We start from the raw sequence: 26,229 nt of genomic DNA, 5'->3' as shown, positions 1-26,229 counted from the left end.
TACATCTCTCAAGAAGTCTGTACATGGTTCTCCTCCCCTCCCTACACCCCCAGCCCCCTTCACTCATCTTCCTCCTCTCCTTCCTTACTTCTGCATGTCACATTGCAGTAAAAGAACAATGGAGGGGTCGCTCTTGGCCGCCTCTTTGAACTCTTCCAGCGTGATCTCATCGTTGTGGTCTTTGTCCATCTTGCTGAAGATTTTGTCCACGCGCTGCTGTGGGGTCAGCCCGTCCTCGTTCATACGCATCATGATCACCGTTCCAACCATCTTGTAGATTGCCTGTACATCAGAGACATCCCGGGTCGACAGGGTGAACACACTTCTAGAGCAAACACGTATGTGAATATGTGAAGCAATGCCTCACCTCAATGATCTCCAGCATCTCCATGCGTGTGATCTTGCCATCTCCGTCCAGGTCGTACATGTTGAAGGCCCAGTTGAGTTTCTGCTCAAAACTTCCCCTGGAAGTGATGGACAGTGCGCAGATGAACTCCCTGAAGTCAATGGTACCATCACCATTTTTGTCAAATGTCCGAAAGGCATGCTGAGCGAATTTTGAAGCATCGCCATAAGGGAAGAACTGAAAGACACAAAACAGAAATGGCAACTGTCTTAGCAGTTCACCCTAAAATGATAATTATTTCATCATAAACCCTATGAAGCCTACTGTATTGAATTTTATACACGTTTCTAAGGTCTCTTAATTATCAACATGATCAAAACTTTGCTGAAAAACCTTTTGTACATTATCTACTACATGCCTTCTGTCATCTGATAGTTTATACTTTTTTTTTTTAGCAAGTAAAAGGCCTTTCAGTAATTATAAAAAACATCCACCTATATATTATATATATATATATATATATAATATAATATATATATAATATAATATATATATAATATAATATATATATAATATAATATATATATAATATAATATATATATAATATATATAATATATATATAATATATATATAATATATATAATAATATATATAATATATATATAATAATATATATAATATTATATATAATATTATATATAATAATATATATATATATATATATATATATATATATATATATATATATATATATATATATATATATATATATATATATATATATATATATATACATATATATCAAAAATTAAAAATTGGTTTGATTGTATATTTACTAGTGAGTGCAGGACACTATAATTCACTTATGTAAATGAGGATAGCAAAATAAAGTAAACTGTGACATATTATATCCAAAAATGCTTCACAGTGGACTACCAGTAAAATTGATAAAAATTTGGAACCAAAAATTATGCCGACACTTTGACCTGACCATGTTTTTCTTAAGTGTTATCTGACAAAATTAAGATTAATTTTTTTTTTCTGACACAGTTTAACTCTTTAGATCTTGTCATATTTTATAACCATTTTTTTAAACTATAGTGAATAAACTCTATTAATGAATGAAATATTCATGGTGTCTGAATAAATTTTGGTTTGACTGTACATACTATACAAGCCAGATGTATCAAATATGATATACAACAAAAAACACAAATGCTAACTTCATACTGGTTTGAAACAGCATAAGTTTGAGTAAATCATGACAGAATTTTCGTATTTGGTTGATCTACTTCTTTAAAAAGAGGTCTTGAGATTATTTTTCATTATGCTTGTAATTACTTTTGTGCACCTTAAAGGGACAGTTCACACAAAAATGAAAATTTGATGTTTATCTGCTTACCCCCAGTGCATCCAAGATGTAGGTGACTTTTTTTCTTCAGTCGAACGCAAATTATGATTTTTAACTGCAACCGCTGCCGTCTGTCATTCAAATAATAGCAGTAGATGGGAACTTCAACTATAACAGTAAATGAAACTTGCTTAGACAAATCAAAATTAAAACCTGCGGCTCGTGACGACACATTAATGTCCTAAGACACGAAACGATCGGTTTGTGCGAGAAACCGAACATTATTTATATCATTTTTACCTCTAATTCACCACTATGTCCAACTTCGTTCAGCTTCCTGTTAGTGAGGTCAAAAAACGCGTTGTGATGACGGAAGTGATGTCTCGCCCATATACTTCAATGAGCGCGAGACATCACTTCCGTTGTCAGAGCGCGATCAGACCTCACTAGCCGGAAGCTGAACGGAGTTGGACATAGTGGTGTATTAGAGGTAAAAAATGATATAAATACTGTTCGGTTTCTTACACAAACCGATCGTTTCGTGTTTTAGGACATCAATGTGCCGTCACGAGCCGCAGGGTTTAATTTGGATTTGTCTATGGAAGTTTTTTCGACTCTTATTGTTCAAGTTCCCAATCACTGCTATTATTTGACTGACAGACAGCAGTGGTTGCAGTTAAAAATCATAATTTGCGTTTGACTGAAGAAAAAAAGTCACCTACATCTTGGATGCACTGGGGGTAAGCAGATAAACATCAAATTTTCATTTTTGGGTGAACTATCCCTTTATGGTCATATGGATAAAGTAAGTATGTCTTCTATGTAAAGCACTCCTTTGGGTGTATGGACAACCTTCACCTTGACATAGAGTTGCTGGAACTCTTCCAGATTGAGGATGCCGGTTGGACAGTCCTTCAGAAATCCCTTATACCACTGCTTCAGCTCAGCTTCATTGAACTCTGTACTCTTGGTCAAGTCATCTAGCACCTCAGGAGCAAGCTTGCTGTTGTGTTTCCCCATCTTTTTACACCTCTCTGTGGAAAAGGTGAGAAAAGAGCCATAAAATACATCCATGCTTTAAAGATGCAGCAGCAATCAAATAACAGAAATGTATTGTGGACAGCAGGTCTCTTGACAAGACTAATGCGAAGGAGTAATGTAATGCAACTGCATCTGTGAATCACACCATTCAGATGGCAACCATTGTCTCCAGCCTTTTTTATTACATCTGCCTCAAGTATCATACAACATAAAGAGTACAGAGCAAGATTGAATCTTTAACAAAAACAATTATCAATAATGAAGATTAGATTGTGTTAATTAAAATGGTGTTTCATGGTGTAATTTAAATAATTTCCCAAGTTGATTTCCCATTCATTTTCCCCATAGAGAAATTTTTAACGATATAGCACAACACGTTCAAGACAGACCTACTATTGAGCTCCGAGGATATTTTTGAAAAATCCAGCATAAACCAGCATGAATTCCATGTTGGCCGTGGCTGGTTTATACTGGTTAGAGCTGGTATAGAGCTGGTCTAGCAGCACTTACGTTTCCCATGCTGGGGTCTAGCAAACCAGCATCCAATGCTGGTCCCAATGTAACGGAAGCCAGCTAGTAGTTGCTGTGCAAGTAAACCTCTCTCAAGAGATGCTCTAGCGACTGGCGCTAGAGGTTGCAGCCTTTAGCCTCCTTGTTAGAGTGTCTGACTTCCACACCTGCGCAGAGCGGGGTGAGTAGGACCTGGGTAGAGGGACTACATTGGTGCCGTGACCCAGATGGGAGTGAGGTTTAGGGGGGCGAGTGTAACAGACGTAGGCTAGTAAGAGCTGTGCGTGTAAACCTCACTCCCCTAAACTCAAGAGGTGCTCTAGAAACTGCGGTCTTTAGCCTCCTTGTTAGAGTGCCCACCTCGAATGCGGACGGGCCTTCTAGTCCGCAGGTGCGAACTAGAGGGGTTACATTGGTGCCGTGACCCGGATGAGAGTAAGGTTGGGGGTATGAGTGTAACGGAGGCCAGCTAGTTGCTTTGCAAGTAAACCTCACTCATCTGATCTCAAGAGATGCTCTAGCAACTGACGTTAGAGGTTGCAACATTTAGCCTCCTTGTTAGAGCGTCTAACTCCGGGGCGAGTAGGACCTGGGTGAGGGGTTACACCAGCATGCAAAACATACCTTATTCTGCTGACCAGCAATGCTGGATTTCCATCAGAGAGTCAACAGATCCATCAAAGATCCACTTCAAACTATATATACACTATCAAAACTAAAAATACTTACATAACCAAGGCCAGAAAAAAAAGTGGGCAGTCGTATATGAAGCGACATGTAGTACAATCAATCAGTTGTTGCATAAGGGATGAAAACTAAAAATAATGCAAAACAAAATAAAACTAATCAATCTCTAAAGATACAAATAATATAACAACTATTTATGAATAAGTGAAACTAACTAAAACTAATCTAAAAATTTGAATTCATATAAACAAAATAAATTGAGTGATTTTTTTTTTTTTCAATATTATAGTAATGCTGTGTAAAGTGGACTGATCTGAACTAGTGATACAAGATGTTTCCATTTCTCTGTCGTTTAGTAGCTGTTGTCTGTTATTCTTTTGGGGTTTTACACTTTGTCATGACATTATGGCTTACAACGTGTCTGCCTGTGGCAGAATCCAAGATATATTAAACCAAATCCAAATTGCCCTGGGCCTTGAAAATGGATATATTTGGGTACTCAAATGACAAATGAGGCACTGTGTTAATGAGTCATTATCTCCGCTCTCGGATTATTAAAGTTCATTAAATATTGAACAGGTCTAAATAGTTGACGAGGGGCACATGATGACGGAATACAGCAGCAGCTTTGTAGAGGAACTCATCTGAGACATTCTGAGACCCGGTCGCCCACAGCTCTATTTTCTCCTCTGACGGTAGGTCATTTTAGTGGGATCATGATGACTAATCAGAGGTGAGCATTCATCTCCTCTCTCTCTCTCACTTTCATTTTCTCTTGCTCTATTTCACTCCCTCTCTGTCGCTGACCTTTTTTGGAATTCTGTGGTCTGGCGACTTTGCTAATCTTGGCATCTTTCTGATTAGTTAACTTTAGACAGGGGGGTTTAATTAAAGATCTAAGTGGTTAATGAACTATATGGCTGACAACATTCGCCTCAAGGCTCTAGAAAGCTTTGGGGCTGGTGAGACAATCCACTATTGTTTTCAATCAGAAAGGCTTCCATCAAACTCTGCAAGCACTCCTGCCCACAGGCCAACCTTTGTTAACTCGTTTGTAATGAGTGACTGCTCAAAGAGCCGACGTGCAAGAGGGAACAAAATCTGTCAATCATTACTCCAGAGCCCTCCGTGAAACTGCAAAGGAAATGAAGAGCGACTCAAATTGGAAAGCAACGTTTGTTTATGAAAGTTAATCTACACCCATATTGCTTTGGAACCTGTGTGAGACTCGTGTGGTCACCTGGGAGTTGTAACAGCAATAAGTTGAACACACTTTTTTTTTTTTTTTTTTTTTTGCCAAAGATGTAATAATATCCTACAAGCAAGGATTCATATCTCATTTTATTAGAAAGTTCAGATACACACTAAACCTTTTTTTTCAGGCACTATATAGAAAGACACAGCAAAAACAAGTTTATCCCACTGGTTTTGGCTTGTTGTTTAAGCCAAACATATACACTAAAGCTGGTTGTATGTTTTTATTTTTTATATCTCTAACTAGTCTAGGCCCAGATTATATCCAACTTAGTCTTTTAGTGTGTGCACTTGTGAGACACACTGTGACAAATTTCAATCATTATGAAAAAAAATCACATAAAAAAACATTTACTGTTTTGTACAAATCATTAGGGCTGGTTAAAAATATAGATTTTTGCAATTAATTATAATATTCATTTGAACTATCCTGATATTGATTCTTGAAATCACTAAATTGATCTTTACACTATTTTCAGTGGCTGCGTGAAAATGTATTTCCCTCACTTCCTGTTTTGCAGCTGTCAATGTGTTCTGCTAAACTCGCTCACTAAACTGTGTTGTCTGGACCCTGTTGTTAATTTTTTAAATGAATATGGACCCTTTTTTACATTTCCAGGGTTCTACGCGGAAGTCGTGATAATGGTCAAACTTCTGTAGTGGTGAATGGAGATGACAGCAAATATTTTTGTATTCCCATTTGCTCCAATAGCAAAATAAACAATTCATGAAAATATAGAGAGACTGATTACAACAGTCAGAAGAGAGAATGATGAAAATTGCCATCATTCCCTCGGCTACTGTATTAGAAACACACAGCATTTGTTAGTTAGTTTTTTTTTTTGTAATTTACTGTCAAGTTAATATAACACAAAGAATAGCTTTATTAATGTTTATAAAACAGTTAGTTCCTGTCCTTGATTCTGATTGGTCAATAGCTGTGTTTCTTTCACGATAAAACAAGGCTATGACCGCTTCACTTAACGGTTCTGTGTATCACAACACAACACCCTTAGCAACACTCTTAACAACGTAAACTGTATGTTCTCAATTGATATTGTTAATTGAAGCTTACTGTATTATGTAGAAGAGTATTGTGAGAAAGAGTTCGAGTGAGCAAGTTTATTACCTGCATTCAGATTTAGTATTTTCCTTCAGGTCAGTATGTTCATAATAAAAAAACTAAATGTCTGATGTATTATCTTGTCCTTTTAACAGTTAAGGGGTTTTCCCGTGACTGACAGCGCTAGTCAAAGCATTTGTCAGTTGCATCTTGTTCCATGTTCACACGGCAAGCACAAGGGACATTATGACTGAAATATACCCAAATTAATCTGAATCAAAACTCAAAAGTAACCGAATCAAACCAAGAGCTTGTGAACCAGTACTGAATCAAATCAGGAAATCTCGTCTTAATTCCCAGCCCTACAAATCAAAAATAATGTTTGATGACATTGTACCTGGAGTCAGAGAGGAAAATGATCTTATAACCATTATAATCATAAAAAAAATCTGTCAGTCTTTAAATGTGTACAGGACACATTTTGTAGTGCGCCCTTGACCTATTCCTTTTACTCTTGACATGTCTACAATTCAATTAAGACCAACAGATTAGGTCTACCAGCATGTATCGCTCATTCTCATTCGGTCTTCACATCACAAAATGAGGCCGTCAGGCACACAGGGTGAGATGGAGAGTAGGGTGGTAAGGAGCTGAGATCAAGGTGACTAAGGGTACGTTTACAAAACAACGATGTACTAAAAGCATAAAAGCTTCTCCTTTCCTTTTTTTGTGTACAGATGACAACTTTGTCAAAATGATCCCCTTTCACAAGGATCCACAAAAATGACTAAAAAGGCTGTATTATGCTGCCAGGCTAGTAGATGGCGACATCACTTTGTAACGAAAAACACAACACGCCTATAGACACGTAACGCGTATGACGTCACCATTTTCACAAATTAGCATTTTTGTAGTTTACACGGAGACGATTACAGTATTGTTTTGTTTGTTTTTTTTTTAAAAAGCGTACACTTTGAAACCCGTTTTCAAAAGTTTGCTTTTTCAGGCCCCCAAAATGGCATTTTTGTATAAATGAACCCTGTGGTGAGCAGGAAAATAGTGTGAGAATGGTATGCAAGCGCTGCTTTGTTTACGGTTTGTATGCGTGCAGTACAAGTTCCAGTTTCCCTTTTTTGAAAGACAATACAGACTACTGCCACCTACAGGTATGGACAGATATTTCCTCTCACGCAGGTGCAGAATGCGCAGTTCACGAGTTCACACTTACAAATAATCAGATAGTATAAAAAGTAATATGTGTATTTGGAGTGCTGTCCAAGGGGAGGGCTCCGAGCTCGGAATTTTGTCCCGAACCCAGAGTACTCCCCCTGTATTTCTGGTTAGGATGGTAACCAGGCAGTGTAAGGAGACGGGGTGGTCGAAAGATGCAGAAAACTGTTGAGGAACATGGATAGGATAGGATAGGATAGGATAGGATAGGATAGGATAGGATAGGATAGGATAGGATAGGATAGGATAGGATAGGAAGGTAGGCCTTATCTCTTGCTGAATGGTTAGGCAATTTGAAAGTTCCTCCCGAACTTTGTTAATAAAACATCATTTTGCAATCAGCTGTCGTCTGTTTGGTGTGTTCAAGCACAGCTTTTTGGCCCACACGCAGCCGACGTGAGGCAACAACACAGTCGGCTTTCATCACCACTAGTTCTTTCACATTGGCTTGGGAAATTGGGAGTGAAGGGGGTTTTATGAGGGGGAGAGACCAACTGTGTTTGGTGTCCAAGGTGAAGTTGGACAGAGCAGCCCCATCCTGATTCTCCGACAAGGCCCAATTTAATGCCTTTAATGAAAGCAAATGCATGTTGGAGAAAACTGGGCTTTCAAAAGCACCTCAGTCAATAAGAAATATGGTCTTAAAATTAATGAAAAAATACAAAGTACACAAAAAAAAACATTTTAATCTTTGGCTTGAATTCCGAAATAATAGTTTAATTACGTCTTTTTTTCCCAGTTGTTCGCTATGGAATATAATCTCTCCTGAGTTTCTGTCCGATGAGTCAGTTCCTGCTTCATTTGCCACCCAAGAGGACGTTTCTGCTTATCAACGAATGGTTGCTTTTTTGTGGCTCCTATAGGATTATGACGGCTGCTTGGGGATTAGTCTAGCAGTGCTGAGGGAAGAAATGTGGGAGACATTGTAAAGGTGCTTCTGTCACTATGCCGATTCTCTTTCCTTGAGCAGAAGTGATGCTTATCTGTGAGGATTTGCAGATTAATGCTTTGTGTTTTAAGTTGTTTGAACCACATGTAACTGCCCTAGAGGTCGCTGGTTGTCAGTGAAAAAAGAACTACTGAAGGGCAGTCAGACAGGTCTAAATGGTTAGCTTTCAGGCTCCCAAACAGGTAGATGATTGCTCTGATAGCTTTGTAACGTCTTCTTTTTCAGAGCAAACATTAAACTCCTTTCAAGAAAATCAAAACAGTTCATTGGAAGTATACTCATATGCATATAGGCTATGTACTGAAGATGAGTAGACTTATAATGGAAAGTGTCTGATTTTACATGCCTATTTACATGCCTACATGCGAGGGTATGTAAAAACATACTCTGACAGGCAGTTAGGACATCGTATTATTTCATCTGGACCAAATATAATGATTGGACTTACATTTTATGGACCTACGCTTTCCAGAGACAATATATACTCATAAAAATTCCTTTAGACCATAGTTATTGCTATCAGGATATGAGGAGACTTTCAACCAGTATAACAAAAATGTTTGTGTAGAGAAACACCAATTGCACCTTTAAGACTGCACGATTAATTGAAATAAAACCAAATTTATGTAAAAGTGATATGGCTTAATGTGATTAACAAATCACAAAGGCTGCAATTTAATTAAATAAATAAAGTGAAGCATCTCATGGGAAGTTTCTCGGGGGAACTCAGAACATTTACAAATTTTTTCCTTCAATCTCATTATTTATTTATTGATTTTTTTATTAACATGTCCCTTTAGGAGCTTTGTATGGTTCAAAGTAAATGCTGCTCCACACAAACTAACTCACAGCAAACCTGGAATTTATCGCATTTTAAAATCGCAATCACAATTTTTATCAGAAAAATCGCAATTTGATTTGTACAACAATAAGAATAATATTGCATGAAATATTTTTAGAGCTTTGCTTATATAAATTTAGTCAACATAAAAAAGGCATACACTGCATTATATTTCAGAAATGTCATGAATATATGAATAAAACTTAAAAAAAAAAAAAAAAAAAAAAAAAAACTAAAATAATATATATATATATATATATAATTAAAAAAAAGAAAAAAAAGAACGGGAATTGATTTTGCTGGGAACCAAGATGTGTCTGACATGTGGAGGCTGAAGGTCAAAATTTCTCAGTGTATCTGGTAGTTTCAAATCTGACGTTATTTTTTGCTATTATTAATATCATTACTTAAATTACATTTACCATAACTGGTATTAAATCATTGTGTTAACTATTGGCAACATTTTACCAAGACATTACTTTCAGCTGCTTGGGCACTGGTTAACATTCATTTCCACATCCTTGGTGGTGAGGTGACATCACCCAAAAGGTATTGTTTATTTTTTAATTTATTTATTTATTTGAATAACTTTCACAATAAGACAAGGTGCATGTATTAAGAAAGTAAACAGAAACTATTTTGACTTTATGTTGACTATAAGGACTTGTGATGAGACCAAAAGGTTACACACATTAATTCTGCTTCATGATCTTTAAGTTATTTATTTATGTTTTACACCACGTCTATAGCTGTTACCTTCCCTTCAGTAAGAAAACAGAGTGAATGTCTTTTGTGGCCTTGTTTCATGGCCTCTCCTATCACTTTCTCTCTTTCATCAGTTCTCCATTGTCACTCAGATTGATCGATGGACAGTGATTGCCTGTGTGGTCACTGCCGATGTCTTTGATATTCCAGCCACATCAGTCTGTGTGTGTTCCTTTTAAGTGCCACCAAATGAGATGAGAACCCTGGGAGCTGAGATGTGCTGGACACTGGGGCATTGGCAGTGGATTAATTCCGCCACAGTGCACATGCATTGACACATGCACATGACACATACACACAAATGCACACGCGTACAAAGCCATACAGGAGGGCACTTAAATGGATCTCAGGTGGGAATTTTTCTTTTTTCTTTTTTTCAAGGCTTGGACATTGTACTACTGGCAACTGTCAGAAATTGAATGAGAAAAGAGATGACTCAATTTGAGTCTCTTACAGACTTTATTCACCCCAGTGACCCTCTGCAAACTCATTCAAGATTGACATTGCAGAAGGAACTGAGAGATGAAAGAGTAGTATAGAGATTTATAGATTTGAAAACACAGAGAACTCCAGTCAAATGTTTGAAATAATTACGATTTTCATCCAAAAAGTAGAAAATAGTAATACAATTTAAAATAACTGTTTTCTATTTGAGTAAAATGTAATTTATTCCTGTGATGGTAAAGCTGAATTTTCAGCATCATTACTCCAGTCTTCAGTGTCACATGATCCTTCAGAAATCATTCAAATATGCTGATTTGCTGCTCAATTATCAGTTATTATTGGTGCTCAGTTATTAATAAAGGTTCTTAATATCAATATTGAAAACAGTTTTTGCTGATTAATATTTTGTGGAAACCATGATACAGTTTTTCATATTTTTTCACTTTTAATCAATTTAATGCATCCCTACTAAATAAAAGTATAAATTTCTTTCTTTTTTTAATCTTACCCTAAACTTTTGAATGGTAGTCAGTTCCAACATTGATGATAATAAGAAATGTTTCTTGAGCAGCATATCAGCATATTAGAATGACTTCTGAAGATTCATGTGATACCGAAGACTAGAAAATTCAGCTTTTTCATCACAGGAATAAATCAGATTTTAAAATATATTCAAACAGAAAACAGTTATTTTAATGTAATAACAGGCCTATTGTATTACAATTTCACATTATTTATTTACTTTTTACTGTATTTTGATCAAATAAATGCAGCCCTGGTGAGCATAAGAGACTTTTTTCATTTCTTCTTTCATCAAAACATTAGAACAATCTTAATTATTCAAAATATTTGACTAGCAGTGTATCACACTGGAGGTAACAACAGATGACCAGCCTCACCAGCTAAATATATTTCCAGTGACCAGTTTGGCAGTGCTGGTTCACTTGCTAGACTATTTTCCAGCATTGATCTGGTAAATTGTGGTCTATGTTGGTCTTTGTCTTTGCAGTGGGTTTCCACCCATTCTAGGCACCACTGTCTTCCATCATCGCCTTTAACACTCTCTCTCTTAACTCCCTGTGACAGTTCAATGTAACAGGGGCCATGAACCTAGCAGAGACAGAAACTGCGTTTTATCTGCATAGTCAGACATAATAGATCAAATGCAATGAAGTCGCTGTCATTTAAAACAAATGGAGCTCTAAACGAACATTCGGGAGGAGCATGTTTATCTAATCCTGTCAATCACATCACAAGGATAAATGGCCGCTTTCCACAGTCCTGTAATAGTTCTTGTGGCGTCATTCCACCATAATCCCTTTTTCTTTGTATTATTTAGATTATACTTTTTAAAATTAAAATCGCTTTCAAGACATCAAAAAATCATGAATGAAATGCATATTATTGTTAGGTCGCTACAGATTGTTAAAGATAGAAAACATATGTTTTAGGTAACTAATATGGTTAAAAAACTAAAACCATAATCTGAAGAAAGACTACTATTAACATTTAAAGGTGAAACAGGACAGAGACATGCATATGCACTAGCACACAAACACACATCCGATTGAGCGTCACTGATCTGAATAGGGAGGGTGTTTTAAGTACCCTGTAAGGATGCTAGCCTTTTCACAAAAATGTTCCGGCCCTTTTATGGTGGACAAAAGTGTCATGTTACAAGTGTGCTTTATCAAAACCCTGGGATGATACCACTGGTGAATAATTGGTTGTCCTGGAAACAGACCAGAAAGCTTTCACAACCTTTGTCTTACAAAATTCAACTGGTTAGAAGCTATGCCATGGATTGATCCTCTCTTTGGCTTATTTTTGTTCTTTCCGAATATGAAACAGTAAAATCAATTAATCTTAAAGTTGGATAGTGCTGATTTGACTTACTATTTTCTTTTCAGGGTTGGGTTGCAATTTTAAGTTAGCCATTTCAGATATCAAGATTCATTTACTTTTAATTAACTGGACAAATAATACCTAAAGAATCTTTTCCACAGTCATGCCAAACCGTTCTCGTTGCTAAACCACTCCATTCCGTGCCGATCCGGTCCAGCCGGTACTGATATTGTTTAATTTTCCACTGTTGGGCTGATAACGGAGCTCTTTGCCTTGGTAATGCAAGAGTTTACAGGCGATATAAGATGTGAATAGTGACCGTGTTATGGAGTATGATCAGATATTTCTTTAATGTTATTATTAACTTGTGTTAACTTCGCTCAGCTAGAAAGAAACCGTACCAAGGTCAAGTGGAAATATAACTAGAACCGTTCCCTACTGTCCTTAGAACCGTATTTAGGCCAACAGTGGAAAAGCGGCTTAGGATGCAAAAAGGGGTCTAAAAGGTCTAAGAGCACATTAAAAAATTGGAATTTAAAGTTTTATGATTTGTAAAATGAATAATACAATTTTTAATTTTTCACTACTTCTTGGTCACTAATCAAATGTAAGCATAAAGGATGTATGATATATAATAGCACCATATCAGTTATCAACCAATATCTAAAGGTCCCTCCTCTATAATTCTATTTTATTTATTTATTATAATTCAAACATTATACAGTTTTCCATAGCTGATTTCAAAATAAATAATTTTCTTTATCTTTCATAATTTATATTATTGTCGTGATGACTAAACTTGTACAAGTTATACTTTTTTCCCCCTGAAAAGTAGAATAGATTTATAGTTTTCTTATTGGCCATTATCTGTCATTAAAGCAAAAAGAAGATAAATCACATACTATTCTGAAATTAAAGACGGGTAGGTGATTTGGTTCAAAAACTTTTTTTGATATGATAGGTGAAAATCTCTTCACATTCTGATAACAATCACTAAGTTAAGTGGTCTAAATGTACTAATATATATAAAATTTTGGAAATTGTTTTTGTATTCATTGAGATATTGTTTAAAATGTTACTTTTCAAATGGGGTGCACTTTGAAAAGTTGAGCACTGTGTGTGTGTGTGTATAAAAAAAAATAATTATATATATATATATATTATATATATATATATATATATATATATATATATATATATATATATATATATATATATATATATATATATATTTTTTTTTTTTATACACACACACACACACAGTGCTCAACTTTTCAAAGTGCACCCCCTTTGAAAAGTAACATTTTAAACAATATCTCAAGGAATACAAAAACAATTTCCAAAATGTTGACAAGACTAAGTTTTATATAACATCTGTTTAACTTATAAAATAAAAGTAAGGTTAATAATATAACTTAGAGAACAAAATTTTCAGTTTTACTCAAATTAGGTTTATGCAAAAATGAGTACACCCCACTGAAAGTCTCTGGAGCAAAGCTAAATTTTAGACTACAAATGAATAATTTAACAAGAATTCAACCACAGGTGAGTCTAATTATTCATTACACAGGTGTCCAGCAGACAGTTGACTATTAAAGGGTGTTAAAACCCCTTCCCATTTCATGCTGTCAGCAATGACACCACATGGAAGAGACATGTCAGAAGACCGGAGAAAGAAAATAATTTCTTTACACCAGAAAGGTGAAGGCTACAAGAAGATCAGCAAAGCTTTACTTATCAGTCAGAATACTGTAGCAAAAATGGTAAAACATGTAAAAAAAGATGGAACTGCAACCATCTCACAGAGACGTCCAGGTCATCCACAGAAGTTAACACCTCGACAGGAGCGTCGAGAAGAACATCGGCATGCAAGTTCACTGCAGTTATCTAAAGTAGGAAGCCAAACTGGGTGACTGTTATGGCATCATGAATTCACAGATGTACTGCTCTATACTGAAAGAGAAGATGCTACCATCCCTCCGTGCCCTTGGTCATCATGCACTTTTCCAACATGACAATGATCACATGACAGTGATTCAGTGACTCCTGATCTGAACCCAGTCGAACACCTATGGGGAATTCTGAAGAGACAAGTTCAGCATCACTCTCCATCCAGCATCCAGTTTCTAAAAGAGGTCATTCTTGAAGAATGGAAAAAGATAGATGTTGCAAAATGTCGCCAACTTGTTCCTTCCATGCCTAGAAGACTTGGTGCGGTCATTAAAAATCATGGAGGACATTCAAACTACTAGATGTAGTAGTTTTTATTGTGGGGTGTACTCATTTTTGCATCACCCTAATTTGAGTAAAACTGAAGTTATATTATTAACCTTACTTTCATGTTATAAGTTAAACAGATGTTATATTAAACTTAGTCTTGTCAACATTTTGTAAATTGTTTTTGTGTTCATTGAGATATTGTTTAAAATGTTACTTTTCAAAGGGGGTGTACTCATTTACGCTGAGCACAGTATGTGTGTGTGTGTATATTATATATATATATATATATATAATATATATATATATATATATATAATATATAAATATATATATAAATATATATATAAATATATATATATGACCAAAAATGCAGCGTAGGACCATAGAAATGTTCATCCAATCATTACCCTTTACAGTTCCTCCTAAACCAAAACAACAAGCTTATGCTGCATTAACACCATAACTACCATTATTTGGAAGAGATGGAAACCCATGATGTTATACTTGGAGCGGTTTGTGACTCGGATTTACGTGTTTCAAATGCAACACTATCAACGCCGAAATGAATCTGCAGCAGTCAGGTGGTACAGATCAGTGCTCTTTAAGTTATTTATGTTCATTATTATTGTATTGTATTATTATGTGCTTTGTGACATGAGGTTTAAATGCCATCTCTCATGACGCTTTTGTTTGCTCCCTGCTGTATGCGCTCTTGTGTTTTGAAGTAGGCGTGGCTTTGGAGACGCTCTGAAGGGAGGGTGGGATCTTATGCTTTCAAAGCTAGCTCGCTATTGCTAGCCTCTCCGAAATGTATCTACCGTACCTTTAAATATATGTTAGATTCATCTTTAATTAACTTTTCACTCAAAGTAACATTAATATTTTATATAATATTAATATACACTAAGTTGAAAAAATGCTAAATCCTGATCAGCAATTGCAAATATTATGACCTTTCTCTAAGTCTACAAAAGTTTTATGGATGTGTACGTCACTCTAAAGCTTTTTTATGCCACCTTCTCTTCACTGCAGTTCAATTACAGGTGAGTCATAAAATTCTCCACTGACTCATGTGGCATAACAACCAATAGTGGGCATAAATAATGCAGCTGTTTGGAGATATGCGCGCTAAAGGTCAACCATGCTTATCTGGAGTCAAGGGGCACATCCAAAACTGTCAGTCATCATCATCATCATATGCCAAAGGAGCTTTTGTGAGCGAAATAGCCATCATAAAGGAGATTCTTCAATTATACATGAGCAGAAAAAAATATATAGAGTCCGTTTATTTTCCATTGTCTCTGTCAGTGACAACAAATCTCTCTGTCCCTGACTGTACTTTTTCTTACAACCACTAATGCACAACACTTTCACACACACAGGGCATGGTGGCAGATGGTTCAGGGCAGTAATTTAAGATAGCTACTGTAGGCAAGGGGTTGCTGTGTCCCATGTGGGGTATGGGGCAACGACAAACAAATCACTTAACAACTGCAGGACTGTAGCTATGCTCTTGAGCTTTGATACTAAACTAAATTGCAATCAAATGCCTAAACAGCACAAATCATTTTTGTAAATGCATCTTGATTTTTAAAGAAGCTATTTTGAAAATGTTTGTGTTTTTTTGTTTGTTTGTATTATTTTTTGTCTACATATGAAAGCCAGTGTGGTCCAGCATTGTTTTGGACCCCACTGACTTTCACTGTATGGACAGATACAGATACGGTCTCAAAATTATTTGCCAAGATATCAAATTCTGCAATCAGGTTCAGAGATTTCATTGTGAACATTTCTATAAAAAACAACAACAACAAAACATTTATTTTATTTTAGCTCTTTACAATGTCAAAAACTAATTTCTCTTTTGATTTCTTTTATATTAAAGACCTTTGGGACAAAGTTGATACTTAAATGAGAATCCCATCTTCTGAACTATGGAGCCACTCACAAGCAATAACATTTTTCTTTGGGATAAACAGCTATGTTTACTGGCTCTAAACGAGTCCCATTGCATCGGGTTAAATTAGACTCTTTGGTGTTTCTATAGTGATGTTTCCCCACTCCAGTGATGAAGAAACATATTCTCAACTCTCAGGAGGAGAGGGCAACCCAATGAAGGTCACTGCACCTGCTCTCTACCTCTCAAAATATTGTATGTACTAAGTACTGTCATTTGTATCTGCTAATGCAACACTGTTGCAGCTGATGGCTGGAAATACAAAGTAACACATGCTGTATTTTGAGGAACCTAACAGCACTCTATAGTTCCACTCCACAGAATACAATGAAACTACCTAATGCTTCCTCAGAATTCAACTATATTACATTCTGTATTTGAGGTAATTCTGTGCAATGAGTTAAAAAAAGGTTAATAATACTAATAACAATATAATACCAATTATTTCTAAGGAAAGCAACACTATTACTAACACAATTGCTAATATTGAGGGTTATGGTGCATTCATACATGTGATTTTTTTTTTACCAAACCAGTTCAATTAAATTCAATTCACATTTATTTGTATAGAGCTTTTCACGATACATATCGTTTTAAAGCAGCTTTACAGAGAATGCATGTCAACATTACAATTTAGAGAATCTGGTATCGGAGGTGACTGTCCAATGTATGTAGTTTCAGTGGAAATCCTGCCCTGAAGCCGATTTTAAACATTTCATTGGCCATGTCAATCACAATAACGATTGCCTACACCCAACCCTGATCCCTAAACCTACCAGTCACTGTAACCTGAGCCAAAGAAATTGGTTGCAGTGCGGGGATTTCCGCTGAACCGTTTGGGAAAAAAAATCATGCGCATTCACACAGGTGTTAACGTTGCGTTACGTCAATGGAATTGCTCTCGGCATAAGCTGAAAATTTTTTAACTTTTTAAGCGTCAACGCAGGTGTCAGCCAATTAGATCGCCTTATGCAAATACCCTAGCGCAGATGCTAGCCAATTGTGACTGGCTGTTGTCACTATGATGGTCGCATCAGCACCGAGCTTCAGACACGGCATCCGTCAAGAGTCAACGTCGACGCCCTGTATAAATGCATCGTTAGTGAACTCATCCCACACCTTTTGTGCTACAGACATGAATGATATTTCACTCATGTGGCTTGTTGAGGAGAGGTGCGCTTTTACCTTTCTAAGCATTTAGACCAGAGGTGTCTAATTCTTATTAAATCTGATATAAATAATAAAATATTAACATAAATAAGAAATTAATCAATATAGAATATAAATTCAAAGCCATTCAGTTAATTTCCTTATATTATTGGGGGAAAAAATCAAATTGAGATACAAGAGATGGTAATACACTATCTACTCAATAAAATTGTGGCAACAGATTACAAGTAATATTATTAATTAAATTCAACATATAAGAACTGAGTTAGAATTAATCAAAAGAATTCCTTAAAAGTCAACCATTGTGTAAAATTAGCAAACATCATTACAAAAACCACAAACTGACATAAAAAGCAAAGAGTCAAACTTGCCAACTAAATAGAACACTGATCACAATAATGACTAAACATTTTTAATAAAATCAACATCAACATCTTAACCTCTGTTAATTCTTGTGTTTCTATTTCATTCAGTGATTCTGCTTGTTATCATCAGGTGTCTTCAATGTTGGCAATAAGAATAAAGAGAATAATAAGAATTCATCTTTGATGTCTGTATGTTATTCTGATATTTTTGTTTAAATTTTATTTAAATTTTATTCGATTTAAATGGTTGACATTTAAGGAATTAATCTGATTAATTCTAACTCAATGCTATTTGTTAAATTTAATTAATAATATTGCTTGTAATCCGTTGCCAAAACTTTATGGAGTAACCAGCTAAACAAAATATTATAAAATAGTTTGTGGTTTAGGACACAAAGATTTAAAGCTTCTGCTAGAGTACAACAACAACATTGTAAACTGTTTTTTTTTTTTTTCCAATAAGCGTATGTCATCCATCTCTGTTAGGCAGAACAAAATATTGTACCATTAAACGGCTGTTCCAGATGCTGGAATAATAACTTGAGCACAATCAGTATTTAGTATTCAGAACGGTGTGTCACACAGGTGCACAGTCTTTCTGTGTTCATTTTATTGTGCTGCATTTGATTTAAGTGGCTTGGCAGGCGGTATTTGAACTGTGCCCTCTCAAGGATGGCACTTGGGGGGAAAATAAATGGAATTATGAAATGTGGTGGCCAGTTTGGGCAGTCGATGTAGTGCACTGCAATGCCTCTAAAAGAGGTGCACTACACTGGCGAATAAAATTTGTTTGCATTTTCCTCTGAAAAAAAAAAGTGCAAATCAATCGTAAAAATCAAAAGTTTGAAATTTTAGCACTTGGGAGGTGCAAATGTATGTGTTTGTATGAATATGCTTATTTTCTTTTGTCAGTTCAATGTCAAATCAATTTGTGTTCAGATCAATAAGCTGGAAACATACAAGCAGTCAGATGCTAAAGGATGTGCTGCACCATACTATCTATAGATTGGATACACAGTGGGCGTTATTCTATGCCAACACTAGGTTTGCCATGGAACAGTCAGTCCTACTTCTGAAAATCAGCCTTATCATGATTTGTATTTTATATCCTGCCTTATCTATATGCTGTACCATGTTGGTAAGCGCATTGAACAATTTGTTTCTAACACCCCGGGGCGTCATCCGATAACTCCAGCTGCTAAATGTATCTGACAGCATCCCCCCGTTATGACACTGTACTTGCCTCTCATTCAAATTCAGAACAGGAAGCAGAGCAAAGAAGAACAACAACAACGCAACAATATCGCGTTCATAATCGCAGATGAATCGCCTTTGATTATGAACACAATATTGCGTAGCTTGTCCGCGAACTACGGCTCTGTATATTAAGTGCCGCTCCATTTGAAAGCAGGTGATGTACATTTACCGCTAATCACAGAACCGGCTTTACTGATGAGACACGCATGACAATCGCATGCGATTAATCATGCAGCCCTACTCTTAGCCCCACTTTTTGCTCTTTCAGTCGCGTAGATTATGCGTTTACATTCTATCTCAGTTATCACGAAACCCATGACACACAACAAACACAGGTCCAATCACAGCATCCTCCATTAACCATTTTTTAACGTTTGCAAATGCCATGCTTAAAGACGCAGCTGTTGGCCACATCAGAGTCCTATTCCCGTGCGAATGCAATCAGGAACATGGCCCAGGGGAGAAATATGTTCCCGGGGAACTATCCTAGTGGCTAGTTCTTATAACTGAGTTCCTAGAACTATTCAGTGTGAAAACCCCTTTTGAAAGCATTTTGAAAGCTGGACCACTGATAGATGCCTGCTTTCAAACGCTCCCATGTGTATCTGTGTAAGTGCTCAGTGAAGAGCATCACTGATGTCTATTTACAACATGTTTTTGAAGGATTAAAAGGATTAAAGAGTCATTCTTACCTTTATAGTTAGAAAAGTTCACTCAGAAAAAACTTGATATTACAGTCAGCAATGTGTAATATGAGGATGCGCAATGCTAGAGCCTTTATGTAAACAGGTCACATGCTGCATTTGTCCAGTAAGTGACACTGACACCCCAAATATGCAGATTAGGACTTTAACCCGGGGTTTAGGAATGTGCATTATGAAAGGGTAGATTATGAATACCCAGGATTAACTGTCAACCCCGGGTATAGTATGAGCAGTGTGAAACTTGAATACAATTAACCCAGGATTCCATTTACCAGGGGTTTAGAATGACCCAGGGTTAATTATTTCAAGTATTAAAAGCCCTTCTATGAGTTATATAGATTTGTTTTTTTATATTTTGTCTAAAGGTTCAATAAACTGTTCCATTTAAAGAAAGATTTTTCTGACTAATTCATATGTCAGGCTTTGCAGGGTTAAAGAACAGAGCTTTCAAAACTAAAACTTTTCAGAGCTTTCAAACTAAACAGATCTTACAATCGCCCTCCACTTCAGCAATTGAAGTGTGTCATGGTCAAACAAAGTAATGAGACCATGGACCTCCACTCTTCACATCATTAAACCATCCCACATCTCTCCAGCTCTATGCTGTGTTTCATCTGAGCATACATAATCACTTCTGCATCCATTCATTATTTGAGCTTAATGAGCAGTAGCCGTGAGACATACTGAGCTCATTGAGGCTTCACGGCCACTCGCAGGCCCGTCCAAATGGCCGCATGGACGCAAACAGACGTGGTGCCAACAAGCCGATGCTCTCACAACTCACTGCTGATCATTTTAGTGACAGTTCAATGGTGAGCACTTGGTGACCAGTGAACAGAGCACTCAAAGAGCAGTCAATTATTTAACTTCAGTTTATATGCAGGTTGTTTGCAAATGTAAGAGTTGCACAAGCACACATTCACAAAGAAAGAGATGGAACAGACATGGGAGGTGTTTTAAATTCGAGTAAGCTGCATTCTTAGACAGCATCTTTGGTGCCTGACAGGGTTTATATTGTTAAATAAAACCGTTAAAAAGTAAAATTTTCATTAATTGAAATGAAAAAAATATGTTAACTGAAATAAAATTAAATATAGTAGCTAGTTGCTAAGGCATCATTTCTCATTTTATTTTAGTTTACCTGGAAGTATTAAATAACTAAATCTGAAATAAAAATTAATAAGAACAGTATAGACATTTAAAAAAAACTTACTAAATTTAAAATAAAAACAGAACATTTTCAAAGTAAAAACTATAATAGTATATCAGTGATAAATAACACTATGGCTGATCCCAAAAAAATTCTCTACAAGGCTACAGTTTGGTGACCAAAAAAAAAAAAATGCTACATGAGCTTGTGATGCCTAAACAATTCTGCATGCACCTATGATGCCAAAAATGTGGCATGTGGCAGTGCCTATGATGCTCAAAAATGGTGCACACATTCATGATGCTCAAAAAATGATCCATAAAATATGCTGTACGTATGATACGCAAGCTGCACAAGTGTATAATGCCAAAAATGCTACCCAACGAAAGCGTCCATAAAGGCTGCAAGCACATATGATGTCCAAAAAAGTCTATGATTCCCAAAAATCCTCTACTCACTTATGAATGATGGCCACAAATTCTGCACACCTCTGTGATGCCCAAAAATGAGCTATAAAATATGCTAAAAAATATGCTGTATGCACATGATGTCTAAAAATGCTGAATGAATCCACGATGAATCCAAAAATGAGATATGAAATATGTTTAATATTTCATTATATGCCCACAATGCAAAAAAAAAAAAAAAAAAAAAAAGCTGCCCTATTAAACCATCCAAAAATTCTGCAGGCATGATTCCCAAAACTGTTGCAAGCACAATGCCCCAAAAAATGCTGCATGAATCCATGTTGCCCAAAATGCTCTATGCACCTGATGCCCAAAAATACTGCAGTTTCCTATGAGGCACTTTTGATGCCCAAAATGCTGCAAGCACCATGCTGTCTAGGAAGGCAGCTGACTAGGTTTGGAGACACAGCCATGTTGTCCCACTGATACATGCGTGGCGCAGCGCAGACACAACACTGACTCACATCCACGCATTCATGAACTTTTCTGGCACCGAGCTATTGATAAACAGACCTTAACGCCTTGTCATTGTGTCAATAGCACGAGCAAATAAATGCAGCAGACCAAGTCATGATATAAGTCATAAGCTAACTTAACACAGTTATTTGAATATAAGGGCAAACTAACAATCACGCAACAGACTTATTGTCTTAAAAATGCATGTATAAATGTATATATCGTTTTGTTTAATCTTACTTCAATGACTGTACTGTATCTATATGACTGCACAAGATATCAATACAAGAGTAAGAATTAACTACATGATATTTATTAAAAGTTGTAATGGCACATTCTTGAAAAACATACATCTCTTTATAGCAAAGGGAAAGAAATATTAGTGTTTTTTAGTTTGTGGGTTCATTTTTAAAATATAAAATCTGTACGTTGTATTCAGCGAACCTTGAAGGAGCAATGCGCACATTATGAAATGATATGAAATGACAAAGAAGAACTATTTTAATACAGATACAATATTACTCACCCAAATATCGTCAGAGAAGTATCCGGTCTTTTATTTATCGCTCAAAGTGACTTGTACTCTCGCGGTTGGAGGAGTAAACTGTACTTCAACAGAGAAACGCCACCTATTTGTTTCTTCCCTGTGAGGAGGATGAATGGAGCGGTTTCGTTTCCCTTGCCAACACATTTGCATAAGGACCGCCTAATCCGTCTTCTGATTGGCCAATATCAGAGATTAGCGCGACTGTCAAAAAAGGTTCGCTTTTAATTGGATAATATCAACTGTCAGTCAAAAAACAGCTAGTTGCCGCATACCTTACAAACTAGCGCTTGTTGCACCTTCCTGCGGGCATCACTGCATGCCAACAGAGGAAATGTGCATGTTTATCTTAACTTGAACAGGTGCTTTAATCATTTGCATTACACGTGTAGAAGTATCTATCTATCTATCTATCTATCTATCTATCTATCTATCTATCTATCTATCTATCTATCTATCTATCTATCTATCTATCTATCTATCTATCTATCTATCTATCTATCTATCTATCTATCTATCTATCTATCTATCTATCTATCTATCAATCATTGAAAGTCAACCAAGGAAATATTTCAAAATACAAATTTCGACACTGCTTACTATACTATACAAGAATGTCAATTTTGTCTATAGATGACTGCTATTGTATCACACTAAGATTTCAAAAGTAGGTAAAAGTTTACTGGGAAAGTTCATGTAGTACACAGAAAAATAAGTATGCAAATTTCTATACAGAACATATGTTTTTTTAGTAATGTGTTACATATAAACAGAAAATTCACATTTGCATGTCAATTGTTTGTATGTAAAGTCATAAAATATACATTTTCAGACATTTAGTAGACAACACAAACATCCCATGTCAAGTATGAATATACATGCATGTCTAACAGATTTTCATAACTGAATGGATTTTTTTTTTTCTTTTTACTGAGAATCAACTCATCAGTTTTGATTAGCAAGTCATGTGCATTTAGTTATTGTGCAAATTTTACTTCCTCTTTTGCACACATGCCAAAACACATGCACTTTTTACTGTTTAGAGAATAGAGAATTGAGACAAAGTGATTGAGGAAAAACTGTAAAATAGATACCACTAGGTGACCCTACCTTGTATTGTTTTACATCCAATACCCAGCGCTCAATTCTAATGACTATATTGACACCTGAACAATTGCTTGATTGGCAGGTTCTTCTGTGACACAACATTTCAGTGTTTTGTCTTTAATTCCCCCCCTTGCATCTTTTTGTACGGTCTTGTCCTGACTTTCCTCTGCATCACAGTGCCTTTGGATCACCTTGGCCATTTAGCATCACATCAGGAAGGATGTATTTGTTTGCTGGACTCACCTTCACGCATATTCTGGGTCAGACTAAAAGAACATCAGCAGACATGTCATGCATGTCCCTCTCTTGTGTCCTCCCACTCCAGGCTCTCTCACAGATGAGAAAATAGGGCACTTTAGTGGCAGGTGCCAGTATGAAATGATGTTCTGAGAGGAAAGCAGCAGGTATCTTGTTTACAACCAATTGCAGTTTCTCAGAGATGGGCAGCATTTGGTTAACAGTTGGTTCTCACTGTGGGCTGCTGTCACAGTCAATTGAAAGTGCGCTGTTTTGCCCTGCCATCCACCCTACTGTTGCACACATGCTATTCTAGAAGTTGATCAGACCCCATAATGATACTGTGAAATCTCACTGTGATGAGACCTCTTTTGTGGATTCTTCTTGGGAGTGGATTGGAAATTTTGGGTATATTTTCCCTGCTGATTGAAAATCCTTTGCTGGTCACCAGTATAAGGTGTGTTTTGCATGTTGAGACCAGCATGGGATGCTGGTTGCTGGTTTGCTGGACCCCAAGCTCAGTTTTGCTTGAGAACAGCACTATAGCTCTAACCAGCATAAAAATAAAGGTTGCAAAGGGGGTTTTCACAGCAATGCCATAGAACCATTTTTGATCCCCCAATAACCTTTCAGTGAACAGTTCTAAATACTATATGTACTTAATCTTAAAACTATATGTACTTGCAGATAATGAAATAAAATATCACTTATTTTTACTTAGGAAGAGTACACTTTCTGTTTCTTAACACACTTAAGTACTTTACAGTAGATTTTTAATTTTTTTTATTGTTAATAAGTATGTCAAAGAATCGGCATCCAGCATACAAATGTGCCAATCGACTGTGCGGATCACTCCTTTGTGGTGACCCATGACAAGAAAGGGAGCAAGCTGAAAGAGAGAGAAAGAGAGAGAGAGAGAGAGAGAGAGAGATAGAGAGAGAGTATGTCAAATAATCACTCTTAAATTCCACTAATTGATTTAATTGATTTAATAAAAATGTAAACTATAAAATACATTTGTACTTAATTGCAAATACCATGTACTTAAAGGATTAGTTTACTTTCAGATAAAATTTTCCTGATAATTTAATCACCCCCCATGTCATCCAAGATGTTCATGTCCTTCTTTCTTCAGTCAAAAAGAAATTAAGGTTTTTGATGAAAACATTCCAGGATTATTCTCCTTATAGTGGACTTCAATGGCCTCCAAACAGTTGAAGGTCAAAATTACAGTTTCAGTGCAGCTTCAAACGATACCAGAAGAGGAATAAGGGTCTTATCTAGCAAAACGATCGTTCATTTTCGAAAAAATGGAACTGGCGCTGCGTTTGTTCCATAAGTAAAATAGAAGGCGTAGGACATACAGCGTAAGCTTTTTGAAGAATACGTAAGTGTGGTTTTGGCGGAAGCACTTGGAAGGCGATCATTTGTTTATATAAAGCATATACATTTACATTTTTTTCGAAAATGACCGATTGTTACGCTAGATAAGACCCTTATTGTTCGTCTGGTATCGTTTAAAGCCCTTTGAAGCTGCACTGAAACTGCAATTTTGACATTCAACCGTTTGGAGGCCATTGAAGTCCATTATATGGAGAATAATCCTGGAATGTTTTCATCAAAAACCTTAATTTATTTTCGACTGAAGAAAGAAAGACATGGACATCTTGGATGACATGAGGGGTGAGTAAATTATTAGGAAAATTTTATTTGTGAACTAATCCTTAAAGGACTAATAGTGAACTAATCCTTTAAGTGTCCAAAACATTACATTTAGTTTGCATGAGTATATTATTGCTGTAATAAGTATTCTTTTTAAACATATGCTTTTTCATTAGGGTAGGCCACATAGACTAGCATTTAAAGTTAACCAATAGCCAAATAGCTATGTAATTATTGTTTTAGGCTACTGTTGTAAGTAATGTAGACTTTGTGCCAGCAAGTAATTCGATGCCAGTTCCAGTTTGTAATGTTCATATAATCCTTGAGTGATGGTAAACAGATTTGGCTTGCTGTCCAAGAGGGCTCAAGCTTGAGACTCGACTCGAGCACTAAAGTCCTGCCGCACTACTTAATAAATGAAGTTAGTAATGAACGGATAGAAATATAGGCGTGAGATGGGGTTGTGGAGGGATGCCAGAAGAACTGTCACGGTACTGAGGTAAGCAGCTGTTTATATGCTCTTATGTAATGATTGACAGGATTATGAACCAGCTCCTCCAGAGCAGCAATAACTTTATTATATTATAGGTTTATGGTAATAATGG

The 26,229-nt window shown here is 36.2% G+C and overlaps 1 protein-coding gene across 1 annotated transcript; it reads right to left on the bottom strand.

The window, feature by feature from the left end:
* Positions 1–68: 68 nt before the first annotated feature.
* hpcal4 (hippocalcin like 4) lies at positions 69–22,710 on the bottom strand. The gene is made up of 4 exons (XM_067411771.1): positions 22,601–22,710; positions 2,558–2,733; positions 368–583; positions 69–282 (listed from the first exon to the last, which is right to left on the bottom strand). Exons 2-4 carry the CDS (start codon positions 2,717–2,719, stop codon positions 85–87), a joined length of 576 nt encoding a protein of 191 aa, XP_067267872.1. The 5' UTR covers positions 2,720–2,733; positions 22,601–22,710; the 3' UTR covers positions 69–84.
* Positions 22,711–26,229: the final 3,519 nt, after the last annotated feature.

This window comes from Chanodichthys erythropterus, chromosome 15, assembly GCF_024489055.1.
Source record: "Chanodichthys erythropterus isolate Z2021 chromosome 15, ASM2448905v1, whole genome shotgun sequence".
Taxonomy (NCBI): domain Eukaryota; kingdom Metazoa; phylum Chordata; class Actinopteri; order Cypriniformes; family Xenocyprididae; genus Chanodichthys; species Chanodichthys erythropterus.
This window is presented reverse-complemented; position numbering and strand designations above follow the sequence as displayed.